The sequence below is a fragment of the Penicillium rubens genome, assembly GCF_028828025.1.
Source record: "Penicillium rubens strain IBT 27055 chromosome Unknown utg000001l_segment0_segment0, whole genome shotgun sequence".
In the NCBI taxonomy this organism is placed as follows: Eukaryota; Fungi; Ascomycota; class Eurotiomycetes; order Eurotiales; family Aspergillaceae; genus Penicillium; species Penicillium rubens.
In genome coordinates this window covers 5857232-5874914 of record NW_026890599.1, presented here as the reverse complement: position 1 = coordinate 5874914, position 17683 = coordinate 5857232, and the positions used below count along the sequence as shown (strand labels likewise).

Below are 17683 nucleotides of genomic sequence, written 5' to 3'. Positions count from 1 at the left end.
ATGGGGCGGTTTTCACAAGCTCTTATCCTATTTGCGAGCTGCTTCAGTTTTGCAAACTCCGCAGACGAAGAGCTATGGCCGCTGCAGAAGTTCAAAAGCTCGTCCATCCAAACACCGTTCATGAACGTCACCAAGATGGGCACGACAGAACCAGGTTACCTCTTCCTGACACCCCGCGATATCATCCGAGAAACAGGACACCCGGCCATTTTCTCAGACGACGGTCAGCTTATATGGCAGGGGCCCAATGGAAATTACTCAGCTCTACAGCCGCAGGTTCTCAAAGACGAACCCGTCATAGCCTACTGGTCTGGTGATGTAAGCCGTGGCTTTGGGTTTGGAGGGATTACTATCGTGAACAGTTCATACGACGAGATCCATAGGGTCACGCTGGACTGCAAGGCAGAGAACTTTGTGACAATCTATGACCCATTGACGTTCGATTCTTGTATTGATATCCACGAAAGTGAGATCACAGATAACGGCACCATTCTCGTGACTGCCGTAAATGTCACACAGGCGGACCTGAGTGCCATTGGTGGTCCCAGGGATGGATGGATTCAGGACGCACTCGTCTATGAGATCGATATCGAAACCAATGAGGTCCTCTTCCGCTGGAGTGCCTACGAGCACATCGACCAGGTGTCACTCAGGGATGTGCGCGCTCCGCTTGATGGATCTGGCGCTAACAAAACTGATCCATATGGGTACCCTCATCTCAATTCGATTGCCAAATATGGCGACTCGTACTTGGTGTCGTCGCGGTACATGTGCAGCCTCTTTTTTATTGCATCAAATGGCTCGGTGACATGGCAGCTCCATGTAAGCTTATTGGTCATTTCTTCATCTCTGGGAAACTGATATACTAACAAGATGCAGGGCCAGACTGGTGGTGACTTCGAGTTAGGGCTCGACACGAGCTTCTGCTACCAGCACGACGCGCGCTTCAAGTACCAGAGCGACGAACGAGTAACAATCAGCCTGCACAACAATGAACTCGCCAGTTTCACAGGCCACACCTCGCTAACGACGGGCATGGTGCTGGACGTGGAGCTCCAAGGCTCAAAACGAGTCACCTTGAAGAGTCGGATGTGGGATGCCACTGAACCTGTGTACGCCGAGTCACAGGGTAGCTATCAATCGCTCGGGAATGGGCACGTTTTGCAGCAGCATGGCGCGACGCCCAAGATTGAGGAGTATGATGAGAATGGGACAATCATTATGCGTGCTAGGTTTGGTTACGATCAAACCACGCAGACGTACCGCGCTTATAGGTACCCTTGGGTTGGGCGCCCGGCTACCAAGCCTGATGTTGTGGCTTGTTTAGATGAGAAGAACGGGAAGACTGCAGTTTACGTTAGCTGGAACGGGGCAACGGATGTGGAGTATTGGAAGGTGTATTCTGGAAGCTTGGTGAAGAAAACTGCTGTGCGGAATGGGTTTGAGACGACTATTCTTGTGGACGGGCTGACTAGTGGGAATTCTGTGGTTGTGGGGGCAGTCGGCGGTGTTGGTGATGGGATGAGGTCTGAATCCGCCACAGTCGGACAATGCTGACGGCAGAATTGTTGCCAGCTGCTTATATGTGGTTATTGTTACGTTAGCTTTGCACGCCTCCACGATTGAATTCTGCTTTTACTGGTGACCTCACATTGTCGAGAATGACACTATGCATATGGTTTGGCCGCAACGGCTAAACAAGCAACTATGAATTGACCAAGGTATTGTCGGGCATCCCACAGGCACCGTTGAACAGAAGACCACAATTGAACAAGCCTGCTGCAGAGGCTTCTCCATGCTTGATACACATGTAACCACCCCTAGGTTCGACCGAATTCCTTTCACGATTTTCATGAAAACTATGCACGATTCTTGTACGAACTCACCTTCCACTACTATCCTTATTTAGAGGGTTGTCTGTTATCAAGATGCCTAGAACTAAGATCTCTAAAACCGATAGGATTGCTAAGCGCAATCCTACTAAGCAAGGCCTATAGGGTCCCACGAACCCTATGGCGTACGGCCTCAACCAAAAGGCGATGATGGAAGTAAGGTGTATGGCCGGCGTATTGGTAAAATCACGATGGTAGAGACATAACCTACGCCGGACACAGAAGTATGTCAAGGAGTTCTGGGATTGTTGAATCTCACTAGTGTCACATGACCTTTCCCCATGTACATAGTTCACTCCTCCTCTTCTTCCTTTCCTCTTCACACCTCTCTTAGAGACCTCTTCTGTCACTCCGTACAACACTATATTGTACAGCCTTTTCATGATCTCGTTCACATCGTAGATCTTATCAGCGATCATGTCGGCATCCCCTACGTGATTTTTACTTTTACACGTGGGAATAAGGAAGTCATTGGTAGACTAGGCGTGGTCGCTGGGCAATTGAGGGTAATGGAGGAGTGCAGAAAGGTTGCTGCGAAGGATTTGATTGAGGGACACCGCGGTCGTTGAATTGTTTTGTTTTGTTTTGCTTTTTCATTGGGATTGTATAGGCCCAACATAATAAGTAACATGCTGTTAAGCTGGGTTCAAGCACTCGTCTGTGCCTCATAGTCATGATGCAATACATATAATTATGGGACCTCATGGAATTTGCCATTCAATTTCCTTCGGAGCTATTTCTAGAACTTAGGAGTGGGCAGTCTATTATAACATGAACTACTGTTTCTGGTGCCTTGGCTCATTGCCGTCAATACCTGGAGCCGTCTCGTTATTCCGGCTTGGTCGCGTTGCTCGTCACCGTGTTCGATCTCCCAGTAGCTTCAGTCACATCTGTCGCAAATCCTACGCCGCTGTCGTATGGTGGAGAAGTCATATACTCAGGTTAAAATACCGAGGAAATTGCACGGAATCCTTCGTAGTCTGGAGTTGATTAAGTTGAACGTCGGGAAATCGCCTCATAAGGAAGGACAGTCCCCGGATATCCTTGGCAAGGTTATATCTCGTTTCAGCCACTGTTGCTCCTGACGCACCAGCATCAGCCCTGCGATGTTCCGGTCCCACAAGGCTCAGGACCCGCTTTAGTATGTATCCACCGGCTACAGCTCCAGTTAATTATAGCAAGAACCACAATAGCTGTGACAATATGACATAGTTTGTTTCACCGGCGGCAGGACTTTACTTCGAGCCCAAAGCTAGTCCCCACGTAAGCACCTCCGCTTGAGATACTAGTGCAAGGGGTGAAAGGATTATGCGTGTCTCACCTAGGACGAGATGCTGTTTCGAACTGGCTGGCCTGTTATTGATAAAAGTTGCCAACTGGGTTGGATTGGATTACCGAATAGTTCTTAGCTCGATGGATTCAACTGTGGCGCCCGCCCCTGACTATGTCTCTCAATCCTCGAATGGTTACCATTGGTGGAACTAGTCTGATGCGCGAGGAGATTAGGGCTCACGCTAAGAAATTCAGATCCCGACTTGTCTGCTTGACGAATCCACTCGGGTAATTTCTCAAAGCGAAGAGGATCATCAAGCTTCCCCACTACCAGAGGACATATCCGATTGCCAGGATGGGCAAAACTCCTGGACGAGTGGGGCCACGTGCGAAAAAGTGGGACAAGATGCACTTACCCTCCTGTTTGTCATTTAGGTTGACCATGTCGGATCATCTCTCTCATTTGGGAACTTTCCAGCGGAGAGTACGTGAAACATACTAATGGAGGAGCCTGACGGCCGACTTGTTGTTGGACCTCCGGCGGGGTAAAGGACGTCTTTCACGTAGACTTGGCAGAGCATACACACGGAGGTACCACTCCTATAATCTTGTATTCTACCAACCGGGAGTACTTCTGTCCTAATCTTAACCCCCCTGGCCCCACACCAGTAGAGCCTTAATATGGGCGGTGTGAGGTGACATGCTAAGACTAATGCGTACTGACTGTATATTTTATAGTAGTTGGCAATTTCAGGCTCATATAAATGGTATATTCAACACGCCCCGCTCGCAATTAGTCTATTCTTGGCAGAGCCACATTGACAGACTACTTACGGAGGGGAGGTAGAAGCGGCAACCTAGGTCTCCCCTATATATATCTCGCATGGAAGTCTATTCTTTCAGTCACACCTCCATCTATTTCTGCTAAACATGAACCTACAATATTCCTTTACTTTGGCCTTGCTTCAGGCTGCGGCCGTTTATGGTTACGCGAATCCCGGAGCTTGTTCGGGTGCCTGCAACATCCATGATCCTACTTTGATCCAGGACGCCGACGGAACGTACTATCGCTTCTCCACGGGCGGTGGCATTTCCTATGCTTCTGCTTCATCCATTGAGGGGCCCTGGACAGGTCGTGGATCCGTATTGCCCAGCGGATCCTCGATCGACAATTCCGGGAAGAATGATCCTTGGGTACTTATTTCTTTCTTTCATTTAGCTGAGATGCACCTCCATTATTTATCTTCCCGCGCTGTCTATTCAATAATAACTAGGCCGCTAACAATCCTTAGGCCCCTGATGTGCAAAAAGTGGGTGACCTTTACCACGTCTACTACTCCGTATCGACCTTCGAGACCCAAATCTCTTCCATTGGCCTTGCGACCTCCGAAACCATGGAAGAGGGTACTTGGACTGACAGGGGTTCGATTGGAGTTGACTCCAAAGAGGGTGACCAGTACAACGCGATCGATGCAAACCTCCTGATCGATGGCAACACCAACTACATGATCTTTGGATCATTCTGGCAGAACATTTTCCAAGTTACACTAAATGGGGACGCCACGTCTTCGACATCGACACCGGTTAATGTCGCGTTTGACCCGGCTGGTACACATCCGGTTGAGGGAGCTTACCTGTACAAATACGGGGATTATTACTACCTATTCTACTCATGGGGCAGCTGCTGCAAGTATGATCAGGGTATGCCCGCGGCAGGGGAAGAGTACAAGATCAAAGTTTGTCGGTCAAGCAGTCCGACTGAGGGCTTTGTGAGTTATCCTTTTTCTCTTCCAGTTATGCAATCTGTAAGGCGCTTGGCTAATGACGCAGGTTGATGCGAACGGTGTTGCATGCACGGAGGGCGGTGGCACCGTCGTCCTGGAAAGCCATGGTAATGTCTATGGACCTGGTGGACAGTAAGTGGCGTCAATCTCTCTTTCAGATTATATCCACTAACCATCGTAGGGGTGTCTACACCGATCCGAAGCTTGGCCCTATCCTTTACTACCACTACGTTGATACGACCATTGGCTACGCTGACTCCCAGAAACTGTTTGGATGGAACGTCATTGATTTCTCGAGCGGCTGGCCTTCGGTGTAAGAGGATGATCAGGCCCGGTGGTGAGAAGTATCGTGTACCTGATGAAAGGTTACGCAAGGAGGAATGTCCATGGGGAAAGACTGTGTTGCACTCCGAGCGAAGCCCGTGGACAAAGAGAAGGAAGGAAGGAAGAGAGAGAGAGCCAGAGCTAGCTGACTATCTTGTCCTGTGTGGACCCATTGGTTGCCCCAGACATTCAACAGTACCTAGTTCAGTCTTGTGTGGCAAATATATTTCAATAACAGTGCGGTGTAGGCTCAAAAGGCTCCTTCTTTTCAGCTTGTTTTGTCACCTTTTACTACCCTTGTCTATATATATATTTGGGTATCGGCAGACTTGCTCATTAAAAGCTCGTCGAGGATATCTACGATCCTAGGCCAAATGGTTAATGTGTAGTTGCCCATCGCATCTCCATGAATACCCTGAATCTTCGGGCGTAGAATCTCGTCGCTTTTTCAGTCTGAATACGGCTAGTGTCAAGGAACCCTTCGCTCCACCACTCCGTATTATCCTAAGCTCAGTAATAGTAAGATACTAATATTACCCCAGGAAAAGAGAACGGGACTACCTATTACACTCTAGATGTATATTAAAGACAATCAATATAAATGTCAAAACTACCGAGGACCGTTACAATCATTCCAAAGCAAATCGTCCCTAAGATAGTAACCTCGTATACGTGGTGACCCCTTTTAGGAATCTTCAACGACGATCAATCTAACCAATGTAACATCCAAACAAAATTTGGGTTTCCTAAAGTGTACATAAACCCCGAGTAGCTCTATATAGCCAATGGTAGCCACGAGTCGGACAGCTTAAACAGCCTACAATCAAAATGAAGTTCTCAGCACAACTTTTACTTCCTTTCTTCTTCACTCTTGCACCTTCAGCTTCGGCTGCTTCCCCTGGCGATCTTCAAGCGCAAATTGGACACCATGTCATATACTCTTACCCTGGCCTCGAGCCACCAGCCCACCTCCTCGACCTAATCGCCGAAGGAAAAGTCGGCGGTATCATAATCTTCGGCGAAAATGTCAGCGACAACCTCACAACCACAATCGACAACTTCCAGAATACCTATAAGCAGAGTCCGTACTATTCAGGCAGTCCTTTATTCGTCATGACAGACCAAGAAGGCGGCAAAGTGCGTCGATTGCCCGGCGGGTCAGTAGAGAGCGCTAAGAAAATCGGCCAAGCCGCCAATCCAGAAGCGGCAGCAACACAGATGGGCAAAGATGCTGCGAGCACCCTGGCGACATACAAGAACAACGTCAATCTAGCGCCTGTGTTGGATGTTTATCGCGAGGCCGGAGACTTCGCCGATGCCTCCGAGCGCTCTTTCAGCAACTCATCCCGCGTCGTTGGAACATGCGGGTCGGCATTTATCAGCGCGCAGCAGTCGGCCGGTGTCATCGCGTCCGCTAAGCACTTCCCTGGCCTTGGTGCAGCAGGTGCAGGCGAGAATACGGATTTGCAGCCAGTCACCATTGACTTGACCATCGAAGAGCTGCGTAAGGTCGATATGGCACCGTATACCGAGGCGATCGCGGCTGGTGTGGACATGGTCATGACTTCGTGGGCTGTCTATCCTGCTTTGGATCCGACCTACCCGTCCGGGCTGAGCAAGACTATTATTCAAAATGAATTGCGGGGTAGACTTGGCTTCAAGGGTGTCACTATCACCGATGCTGTTGAGGCGGGGGCGCTAGAGGCGTTCGGCGATCAGGCTGCTCGTGGGTTGTTAGCTGCGCAGGCTGGTATTGATATCTTGCTTGCATCTAAGAGGGACGTTACGCAGGGAGAAGATATATATAATGCTCTGCTTGGTGCGTTGGAGGATGGGTCGTTGGACCAGGATGCTTTTTCTGCTGCGACCCGGAGAATCCTAGAGGTTCGGAAGAAGCTTGTTTAGATAGATGACAGTTCGTGTGTTAGCAAATGTAGATAGACCGAAGCTGTATTGTCAATTAGATTCGGACAAGGAAATTCTGCCATACATTTTATTGCGCCTGTCCCAGTGAGATCTTGAAGTAACGCCGAGAACGGTGGCCAATTGCGAGCACTGTCCCAGTTATGTATAGTTAAGCCTTTGGATGCCGACCGCCATGTAAGCCTCCATGGATACCTGGGCAGATCTTGGCTTATCCATGTCAGGGACAAAGAACTTTATTCTCACTTCAGATAACGCCAAGGCTACCTACGGTATGTACCTCCCTCCCCTCCCTCCGTCCACAATTCAAAAAATTGCTCGCATTGCAACAATCATCATCGCTGATCACTTTTAGACCAAAAGAATTATGCTGAAGCGATCAAAAACATGACCGACGCAGGGATCGAACCTGCAATCTCTTGATTCGTAGTCAAGCGCCTTGCCATTGGGCCAGCCGGCCAGCTGTGGTGGGATTTGAGAAAAATGTGCGCTTATGAGCGGCAGTGATCCGGGACCCACTCACTCTTTCGACGTATCTTTAATCCCATTGGGTAATCTATCATCGTCACGATTGACCTATATTGACCTTTTTCTCGGTGTATAAAACTACTCTGAGGGTAATACAGACTGTTTCTTTTGCCTTGTTTGATATGGAATAGCTAGGAGCATCATATATCTTGTCATCCAGTGGACGTAAACCGTCCAATGCCTATTTTATATTGCTTTCCAGCCCAATAGGTGTCCACACATGTAGAATGCCAATGAGCGTTGACATATTTCCTAGGCGACTTACGCGGATGAACTAGCGTGGTATAGAAAGTGGAATACGCACTCGGAGAAATGACTACAACATACATTGACCTTTCCACATGGAAGGCTGCTATAGGTGGGGATTAGCGCTGTCTTCCGCGTAGTGAATCTGGCAGCCCACATAGTTTGCCAACGGCGTTAAATGGCTTGTGCGACTAGTTTATGGACAGAAACGTGAAATTTTAGAAGACATACTTCATCACGTGGCCGTGTATATTGCTTGCTCCTACGTTACATAGTAACTGTGGGGGAGTTTTACTTATATAGGCATAATGCTGGGGCAAACACAGCCGGCGACAATATCCAACTAGACCAACGTTGTTCCGAATATGTGAATACAACATCGAGACACTTGCCTTTTATTTTGCCTCATCGGGTCCACTATTTTAAGTTTCATATTGCATACGGAACGTGTATGCCGATGGAGTAGCGCTAAATGTTCTAGTCTAAGAAAAAAAAAGGCTGCGAGTTACGGCTTTTGAATTACGGGATATCCGGTGCCGTTTCCCAAGACCTTGGCGAAGTGAGTACAACAAATCCTTGTTTATGACCAATTGAATGAGACACGTTTAAATCGAGATTTCCATAAAATCCAAGTGCCGTATACCACATATATACATCCGGTTTACATACGAATTTAGACCCCCAAAGTTTCTCGTAGCATTTATTTTCTGTACAAATAGCTTCCTGACCTATAACAGCCTCATATTTTTATAGAAGCATCATAATTGGCCAGATTTCAATCCGAGAGAATTGCCGCTACTCTCGGAGAGCGACCTTCTCAGGGTTTGGACCGAGCTTCTAAGAAGTGGGGATTGACCAGTGTGGTATTGTGATTGGTTAAAAGCCTTAACTCAGCTCCGTTATAACGGAGTTTCTATAGGAGAAATTTAGTAAGGAGCGATAACGAAATTAGTATGGCGGATTAATTGGCGCTTCTGTAACTGGTCGTTATAACCGGGTATCCGTTTTAACCAGCTTTGTTAGAATGGGGGCCGAACGAGTACAAAGTGGTACCTTGCTATGAGTTAGCCGCATAAGTGGGTATTATCAAGAGCATAGAGAGTCAAGCGATACCTATAACAGCCGTAGTGCAGCTGTAGTGACCAGTCCCACAGAAACTAGTTGGTTTCATAATAATTCCGGTGTGCTACCATATGTAGATACATGTATCCATACGGCTATGTCCTTTCACAGATCTCAAAGGACATAGGCATACGACTTAGGTTCCCGTCAGTCTAGAGTAGCAGTGTATATCAGGATCTGAGGATAGGAAGAGATTCGGGATTGGTTGGGAAACTGCAACGATGAAATAATGAAGCTCCGGTCCAATGGGAGATTTCCTGTAGGGCTAGACCGATCAAGTACTCGGGAGGTGGGCCCCGGTGGCTCTTTGGGAACAAGTTGTGGAGATACAAAACAAGCAAAATTTTGCTTGAGAGCAAAGCAAATCTCTTTGAGACATACTTAGGTACTGACTCATGTTGCCTCGAAAGAAAGCGCAAAAAAGTAGTTGAAAGAAGTGTCGCCACCACGGACCAGACCGGAGGTGTTTCCGCCCTGGCCGTTTTAGCTCCACTGCCGTCAGTCGCCTTGATCGGTTTATTTTTCATCCTTTCAGCCCCTCCATATCTTGGTCATTCCCTTTTCTTTCCCATTTTCTTTACAGATTCTCTCTATCCTACAGCTTATTAGCAACCTACACCTTTTATTCTGTGGAGCTCTGACTGAGCGCGCCGCAACAAGCCACCATCATGGGGCTGTCCAAAACGAACAGGATCTTGATCCTGCTGGTCATCGACACAGTGTTTTTCTTGCTTGAATTGATCACTGGTTCGTATTTTGACAGCTTGATCGCATGCGACAGGGTTCTGACAATTGTTTCCTAGGTTATGCCGTCCACTCCCTTGCCCTTGTCGCCGATTCTTTCCATATGGTACGCTACCATCTACGATCTTGCGGTTCGGCTGAGACTAACCAGAATAGCTGAATGATGTCTTATCGTTGTGTGTCGGATTATGGGCCGTGAAGGTTGCGAACCGAGAGACCTCCTCCAACACCTACACCTATGGCGTAAGTTGATGATCAGTGCCGGTTCCGGAGGACGATCTGACAATTGGATTTATCTATACAGTGGCAACGAGCGGAGACACTTGGTGCCTTGGTCAATGGTGTGTTCCTAGTCGCTCTGTGCATGTCGATCTTCTTGGAGGCGACGCAGCGGTTGTTTGAACCCCAGGAGGTGCAAAACCCCCGATTTGTTTGCATTGTTGGCTGCTTTGGCCTGGCGTCCAATATCATTGGGTTGGCGCTATTCCATGACCACTCCCACGGGCCCGGCGGGGGCCACGACCACGGCGACACCCACGATCACGAAGGGCACGACCATGATATCGAGGCTGGTGAGCATGATCACGAGCCCACACCGATCGCCGATCAGAGTGAAAGCATGGCGGGGGCTACTGCTGGCTATGGCAGACCCGCAAGCTTGCCCCAAAACTCCCTCACCAACTCTCCCACGGACCTTTCCCGAAAACGCCGCGATGCACAGACCCGTGGCCTAAGGGGATACAGCACTTCGAACGGACGCGGATTCGTGAGCCCGGAAGATATTCCCGTGCTTCCTGAGAGACTGAGACAAGGGATTATCGCGGCCAGCCAATACCGTAATGAACAATCGTCGGACTCGGAGAATGGTCATGACGAGGATGAGATTCCATCTGAGCGCTCAGGTCTTCTGAGTCACCGCGATCGATCTACCAACTATACCGACGAGGATGGAGCTCCGAATAAGGTCCACGACCACCGCGATGAAGATGTCCACAAATCTCACAACCATGCTCAACCCAAGCCGAAGGACCATAAGAAGGGTCACAGTCACGACCTCAACATGCGCGGTGTCTTCCTCCATGTTATGGGAGACGCCCTCGGAAATATTGGTGTGATTGTTTCTGCCCTTGTTATCTGGTTGACGGACTATGAATGGCGCTTTTACGTCGACCCGGGCATTTCCCTCGTCATCACATTCATCATTCTTGCGTCTGCCATTCCGCTTTGCAAAGCCGCCTCGCGTATCCTTCTTCAGGCCGTGCCCCCTGGTATGAGCATTGATCATATCAAGGAGGACATCGAGCGCCTTCCCGGTGTCATTGGTTCACACCATCTGCACGTTTGGCAACTCAGTGACACCAAGATCGTGGCTTCGATCCATCTCCAAGTGGACACCGAGATCAAGGGCGAAGGATCGGAGAGATACATGCGTCTGGCCAGACAGGTGAGACGTTGTCTCCATGCCTACGGTATTCACTCTTCCACTATCCAACCAGAGTTCGCTCCAGAAAGTGATGTCGAAGACAATGGACAAGGATCATCCCGGGACACCGATGAGCACGTTCCCAGTCGTGCTGCTAGTGTTCGGGAAGGTGACCCTCAAGCGTGTCTTCTGGAGTGTGACCCGAACTGCGCCCGGGGAGGCCAGTGTTGCCCCAAAAAGTGAACTTAACTCCTCACGTGGTGACCTTCAATGCACATTCGTGTCCCGTTGGTTACCATGACCCCCAAAATCTCACCCCTACGGTTCTTTTCTATCCAGATACCCTATCTTTTATCTTCACCTCTTTGCCCGGGCTGGTTTGCAGAGACCCGCCCTACTCATTTCCATAATAATTGTCTGGTTTTAGAAGTGGTAGTCTCTCTTGGGCCTACCGGTTTTTGGGAAATGCATGGCGAAGCATGGCAACACATGCTGTGTAATATCATCCTAATTGCGGACATAGACCCGCTGACCCGCTGTATCCTTTTGATGGTATTATGTACTCCTATTTATCTCTAATTCAAGACCAGACCTCCGAATCAGCATTGGAAATGTACGTAGGTATTTACCTTGTCACATATATTGTAGACAATATTCTATTTAAGGGTGCACACGTGACCTCCCATGCCTGGCGATCGACACATCTCGACCCGAAGCTTAAAACAATCGCCAGTTCTGCAAATCCCCCTGTTTTCAACTTGAACACCATGTCATGAACCTTTTCTTTTTCCTTTTCGATCCTGCGCCATTCATTCTTCTTGGTTCATTTTAGTCATATGCCCAGAGCATGACCAGTCGTTCCTTTTGAACATCAGCCCCGTTTTGTCCGGGGTCGAGCCACCCTGTCACTTAATTTAGCCTCGCTGTTCAGCTAAGTCAAACATGACCTTCGCTTACCCACGCAACACGGGCGCTTCTTCCCTTCCCTCCTTCAACCAATCGAAGTCGTCGAGATCGTCAAATATCCTCAGTCGCGTATGGGACGGTATCCCCCCGCAGGCAAAACAATGGCTTCCCGGGAGTCTCAACCGGGGAATTGGCAGAAACCAGGATAGTGAGGGGATAAAGATAACGGCTATCAATCTTGTGAAACGTATATTTACGATATCCAATGCCATTATTTTGCTGTGGATATTCTCGATTCGGTGGGGTGAACGGACGGTATTCCAGGACAGCATTAATAAATGCCTTTGGGATAACTGGGAGGAATGGGTAAGTTGATGGTGGCACGTCTGCCGCAATTCAGTCTATTTGCGTCGGTTGATACTAACACTTGAATGTCTTTAGCCTCAAGGCGCCACCCCACATCATATTGCTTTTGTCGCCGACCCCCAACTCGTTGATCCCCACACTTACCCCGGTCGACCATGGCCTCTGTCGACGTTGACGGTGAAATACACAGATCAGTACATGCGACGATCATTCTCCTTGATACAAGATCACCTCGAGCCGGACTCAGTGCTGTTTCTTGGCGACCTTTTCGACGGCGGCAGAGAATGGGCCACGGCTACAAGTAGTAGCCCCGAAACGCGGTGGAAGAGGTATAAAGACTCCTTTTGGAAGAAGGAGTATAGGCGATTTATTAAAATTTTCGTGGACCCTTGGGTGAAATTAGTGAAGCCACCTGTCGATGGACGAGGGCGCAGAATGATTGCTAGTCTACCTGGCAATCATGATCTCGGGTTCGGTAACGGCATCCAAGGACCCGTTCGTGATCGATTCGAGTCCTTCTTTGGTAACCCCAACCGCGTCGATGTTATCGGGAACCATACTTTCGTTTCGGTGGACACTCCTTCGCTGAGCGCGATGGACCAACCCGATCCATTGACGGGCAGTTCTCCCACAGCTAGCGATGAAAACCGTTCCCTCCGCCCGATCTGGAAAGACGCGGACGACTTCCTGGATAAAATGGCTATTCACAAGGCGAAGGCGGAAACGGAAGAGCTGCGAATGCTGCAAAACCAGACTGAGGGGCATAATATATTCGATTATCGGGTTGTCGACGCTATTGAGCCCGTCATCCACCATAAGGCTCAGCCAGCAGGCGTCGGCTTTCCCACTATTATTCTCACACACGTCCCTCTGTACCGCAAGCCAGCTACCCCCTGTGGTCCTCTCCGCGAACGATACCCGCCGGCTTCATTGGACGAAGAACTGGCAGAGGACGAGCCTAACTCTCTAAGAATTGCTGGAGGCTATCAGTACCAGAATGTCCTAACGCAAACCGTTTCCACAGAACTGGTTTCCAAGGCAGGACCCAACGTCGTCCAGGTGTATTCCGGTGACGACCATGACTACTGTGAAGTGTCTCATCGGGAATTCAACGGCTCGCCCAACGAGATCACTGTCAAAAGTTTTTCCTGGGCGATGGGGGTCCGCCAACCGGGATTCGTACTTACCAGTCTGTGGAATCCAATCGACCCCAAGACAGGCAAGGCCATCCAGGACGGATCACCACCGACTATCCAAAACCACCTCTGTATCCTCCCAGACCAGTTGGGGATCTTCATTTACTACCTCACCATCCTAGGCCTCAGCGTCTCCGTCCTCCTTCTCCGTTCTATCTACCGCGTCCTCTACACTCCAGAACCATCCCCAGCCGGCGCCATTCTCCCCCTCTCCGAGCGGCGTTCCCTCCCACACCAGTACCACACCTCCGGTGCGTCCAGCTCTACTCTCGCATCGGCGGGTGGTTTAGCCAGCCGCAATGGCATGGCAGCCTCCACCCGCTACCCCGGCACTCAATCCCCGCAAGATGCTTATCGGGGTACAGACGAGGATCTCGGGACTGTTACCTCAAAGGAAAAGGCCGCATGGCGCCCCGCCTCGGCTACCCGCCCCCGCTCGACGGTATCTCTCATCGTCCGGGATCTGTACCACTCCGTCAAGTATGTGGCGCAAGTAGTGCTGACTGTGTATTTCATCCTGATCTGGCGCTGGTAGCTAGTCCGGCCAGTCTTTTTTCCTTTTTATTCAGCGAGCATAAACATAATAGAGATGCATTTCGCCATATTGGTGTAGTCCTAGTTTCTGATGTGATCGTGTGATCCGTTCGTAGCACTAACCTCGTGATACATAAAAATAGGGGCAAGGTAGAATGGGCAACAGCTAACGCCTTAGTTCCCGAGCCGCCACTTCTCACCAAAAATCTCACCAAAATCACCGGCACTGACCGGGATGTACTTATCCCCCGAGCCCAACACCGGTTCAGCTACCCACATGCCTCGGGTGTCTCCGACAATTCCCCGTGGGTCGTTAGGTCGGGATAGCTTCGGGTAGTCTGTCCAATCGACGACTCGGGAAAAATAGCGCAATCCACGGACAAGCCAATTGTTTGGCTTTCCCCGGCCATCTTGGCGCTGCCATGTCCTCGGAAAAGTGAAACTACGAAACGGGGAAATTAATCCTTCCATACTTTTCTCTTCCCAATCTGGCGCCGGTGAACAGTGAACAGATCATGACATCTTCCATTATTGGTTCTCAGAATCTCGGGCCCCTACTCCGTACAGGTCTGGGGAAAATTTGGGTCTGGGGATGAGGGGAAAAGATGGGGGAATCTCAATCGAACGTTTAAAGTATCTGTCTTCCAAACTATTGTATTTGTGTAATGTTTATATGTAATACAATCCACCCTGTAACCATATCGAAGACCAAACCAATTTAAAATCCCGTAAAATTACATAATGCGAAAACAATAATAAGAGAAGCCGTTGCCTTCCCCCGATGCGGGACGCCGATACCCGATCGGCATTGGCTCAATTCGGTCCCCCCTGTTTTCGGCCTGTCATGTGGCATGTAAGGGCTATTTCCGTCCCGTATTCCTAAGACATGTGTTTACACACTGGAATAGCTTAAATCGCCACAATCTGATGCAAGACTACGTACTCCGTACAATCCATATCCTCTGTAATTTCGCCGATCCGACTGTGCTCGGCAAATGCAACGCAGGTCGCAAACCCTGTGCGAGGTAAGGTTCAGCGTGAAAAAGACAAACAAGAAAAACTCGGTTCAGGCGTCGAGCCAATTTGGAGCCAATTTGCATTGGACCAATGAGCAGCCCGGTAGAGTCCGGGGGCTGAGCCGCTAAACCGCATTAGTTTCTCCAGTTTCGGTCTAAACTCTATCCCCAGGCCCAAAACATCCAGAAATCCGTGGAAATGGGGAAAATGCTATTCTGGGATTGGACACATTCGGATTTTGACCTTTCAGGGCCGCGCTGTTTTCGGCCGGGGTTTTGTTGATTGCAAATTTTCCCCAAGGCCGGGGCCATGTGGTTGAGGATTTGGGGGACCTGGGGAAGTACAAATAGAGGGAGTTGGCCTCCAGGTTTTTCTCTTTCCTTTTTTGTTTGTATATTTCACTCTACTTTTTTCAACCTTTTCTCTCTCATCCTCTCTCTCTACTACATCTTCTATACATCTCCTCTATATTCACCCACATACACCTACTTGGCTTGAACTTACTTCTCTCTGATCACTATCACAATGGGCTTCGCTTTGAAGAGGCCAGATGATGCCGTGGGCTCTGCTGCCCCGGCTATTATGATTGGATTGTTCGTTGCATTCGGTGGTGTTCTCTTCGGGTATGTGCCACTCAGAAGTTCTATACTCCTATTCTCAAAGACAAGTCTAACAGTTATCTAGATATGACACAGGTACCATCAGCGGTATCCTCGCTATGAAAAAATGGCGCGAGATGTTCTCAACCGGCTATATCAACGAGAAGGATAACTGGCCCGATGTCACATCCTCGGAATCATCAATGATTGTCTCTCTCCTCTCAGCTGGAACTTTCTTCGGTGCCCTTGGCGCCGCCCCTATTGCCGATAAATTCGGTCGACGATGGGGTATGATTATGGAGTGTGTCGTCTTCTGTTTCGGAGTCATCCTCCAGACCATCGCAACATCCATCCCCCTCTTCGTGGCCGGTCGTTTCTTCGCTGGTCTGGGTGTCGGTCTCTTGTCCGCAACAATCCCTCTCTACCAATCTGAGACCGCGCCCAAATGGATCCGTGGTACAATCGTCGGCGCATACCAACTCGCCATCACAATCGGTCTCCTCCTCGCCGCCATCGTCAACAACTCCACCAAGGACCGTGACGACACCGGTTGCTACCGTATCCCCATCGCCGTCCAATTCGCCTGGGCTATCATCCTCGTTGTCGGCATGCTGATCCTCCCCGAAACCCCTCGCTTCTTGATCAAGCAAGACCGCTACGAAGAAGCCACTAAGGCCCTCGCTCGTCTCCGTCGTATGGAAGTGAACGACCCCGCCGTCGTCGCCGAGCTCGCCGAGATCCAGGCCAACCATGACTATGAAATGAGCCTCGGAAAGGCTTCCTACATCGAGATCGTCCGTGGAACCCTTGGCAAGCGTCTTGCAACTGGCTGCGCCGTCCAGGGTCTGCAGCAGCTCGCTGGTGTCAACTTCATCTGTATGTCTCCCCTTACCTCGACCACCCTATCCACACCTCACTAACCAAATCCACAGTCTACTACGGCACAACCTTCTTCCAGAATTCCGGAATCCAAAACTCCTTCATCATCACCCTAATCACCAACATTATCAACGTTGTCTCCACCTTCCCCGGTCTCTACATGGTCGAGAAATGGGGTCGTCGCCCTCTCCTCATGTTCGGTGCCGTGGGCATGTGTGTCTCGCAACTGATCGTCGCCATCGTTGGCACAGCCATCAACAACGATGTCTCGAACAAAGTCCTCATCGCCTTCGTGTGCATCTACATTTTCTTCTTTGCCAGTTCCTGGGGTCCAGTCGCGTGGGTCGTGACGGGTGAACTGTTCCCTCTCAAGGCCCGTGCCAAGTGTCTCTCCATCACCACCGCCACCAACTGGCTTCTCAACTGGGCTATTGCCTACGCCACTCCGTACATGGTGAACAGCGGAGCTGGAAATGCCAATCTCCAGTCCAAGGTGTTCTTCATCTGGGGTGGATTCTGCTTTATCTGTGGTGTGTTCGTTTACACCTGCATTTATGAGACCAAGGGCCTGTCGCTTGAACAGGTTGATGAGCTTTACTCTAAGGTTCCCCGTGCTTGGAACTCGGTTGGTTGGGTTCCTTCCGTCAACTACACTGAGCAGCTTGAGATTGATGCCGGTGAGAAGAAGGCTGAGGTTGCTACGCACCATGAGAGTGTTGGCGCCAAGGCTGAGGCTTGATTTTGATGTTCTTACGATTTTCTTTTTGTGATTCTTTGAGCGTGGCTCTTGAACTAGATGGTTCTGTACGTTAGATGATCTTTTATTATTATTTCGATATCTGTGAATTTTTATGAGATAGAATAGGATTTTTATTATCAATATTGTTTGCAATCTCTATTCGTAAATCTAAGAGAAGAAATCCCATGT

At 49.5% G+C, this 17683-nt stretch overlaps 6 protein-coding genes across 6 annotated transcripts; all 6 read left to right on the top strand.

The window, feature by feature from the left end:
• Positions 1-1557, top strand: N7525_002255 (arylsulfotransferase family protein; the record flags this gene model as incomplete). The annotated part of the gene is made up of 2 exons (XM_002557048.2): positions 1-822; positions 880-1557. 2 exons carry the CDS (start codon positions 1-3, stop codon positions 1555-1557), a joined length of 1500 nt encoding a protein of 499 aa, XP_002557094.2.
• A 2537-nt stretch (positions 1558-4094) lies between these two features.
• Positions 4095-5265, top strand: N7525_002254 (endoarabinanase abnc-Penicillium chrysogenum; the record flags this gene model as incomplete). The annotated part of the gene is made up of 4 exons (XM_002557052.2): positions 4095-4358; positions 4457-4933; positions 4995-5080; positions 5130-5265. 4 exons carry the CDS (start codon positions 4095-4097, stop codon positions 5263-5265), a joined length of 963 nt encoding a protein of 320 aa, XP_002557098.2.
• An 835-nt stretch (positions 5266-6100) lies between these two features.
• Positions 6101-7177, top strand: N7525_002253 (putative glycosyl hydrolase; the record flags this gene model as incomplete). Its single annotated transcript, XM_002557053.2, has 1 exon — positions 6101-7177. One exon carries the CDS (start codon positions 6101-6103, stop codon positions 7175-7177), a length of 1077 nt encoding a protein of 358 aa, XP_002557099.2.
• A 2582-nt stretch (positions 7178-9759) lies between these two features.
• On the top strand, positions 9760-11501 carry N7525_002252 (cation diffusion facilitator family transporter; the record flags this gene model as incomplete). The annotated part of the gene is made up of 4 exons (XM_061212239.1): positions 9760-9838; positions 9895-9941; positions 9992-10078; positions 10140-11501. The coding sequence occupies 4 exons, from the start codon at positions 9760-9762 to the stop codon at positions 11499-11501; spliced, it is 1575 nt and encodes a 524-aa protein (XP_061071465.1).
• A 699-nt stretch (positions 11502-12200) lies between these two features.
• On the top strand, positions 12201-14261 carry N7525_002251 (putative manganese ion homeostasis (Fr); the record flags this gene model as incomplete). Its single annotated transcript, XM_002557055.2, has 2 exons — positions 12201-12530; positions 12606-14261. 2 exons carry the CDS (start codon positions 12201-12203, stop codon positions 14259-14261), a joined length of 1986 nt encoding a protein of 661 aa, XP_002557101.1.
• Positions 14262-15802: 1541 nt separating this feature from the next.
• N7525_002250 (sugar porter family MFS transporter) lies at positions 15803-17494 on the top strand (the record flags this gene model as incomplete). Its single annotated transcript, XM_002557056.1, has 3 exons — positions 15803-15900; positions 15962-16752; positions 16809-17494. 3 exons carry the CDS (start codon positions 15803-15805, stop codon positions 17492-17494), a joined length of 1575 nt encoding a protein of 524 aa, XP_002557102.1.
• Positions 17495-17683: the final 189 nt, after the last annotated feature.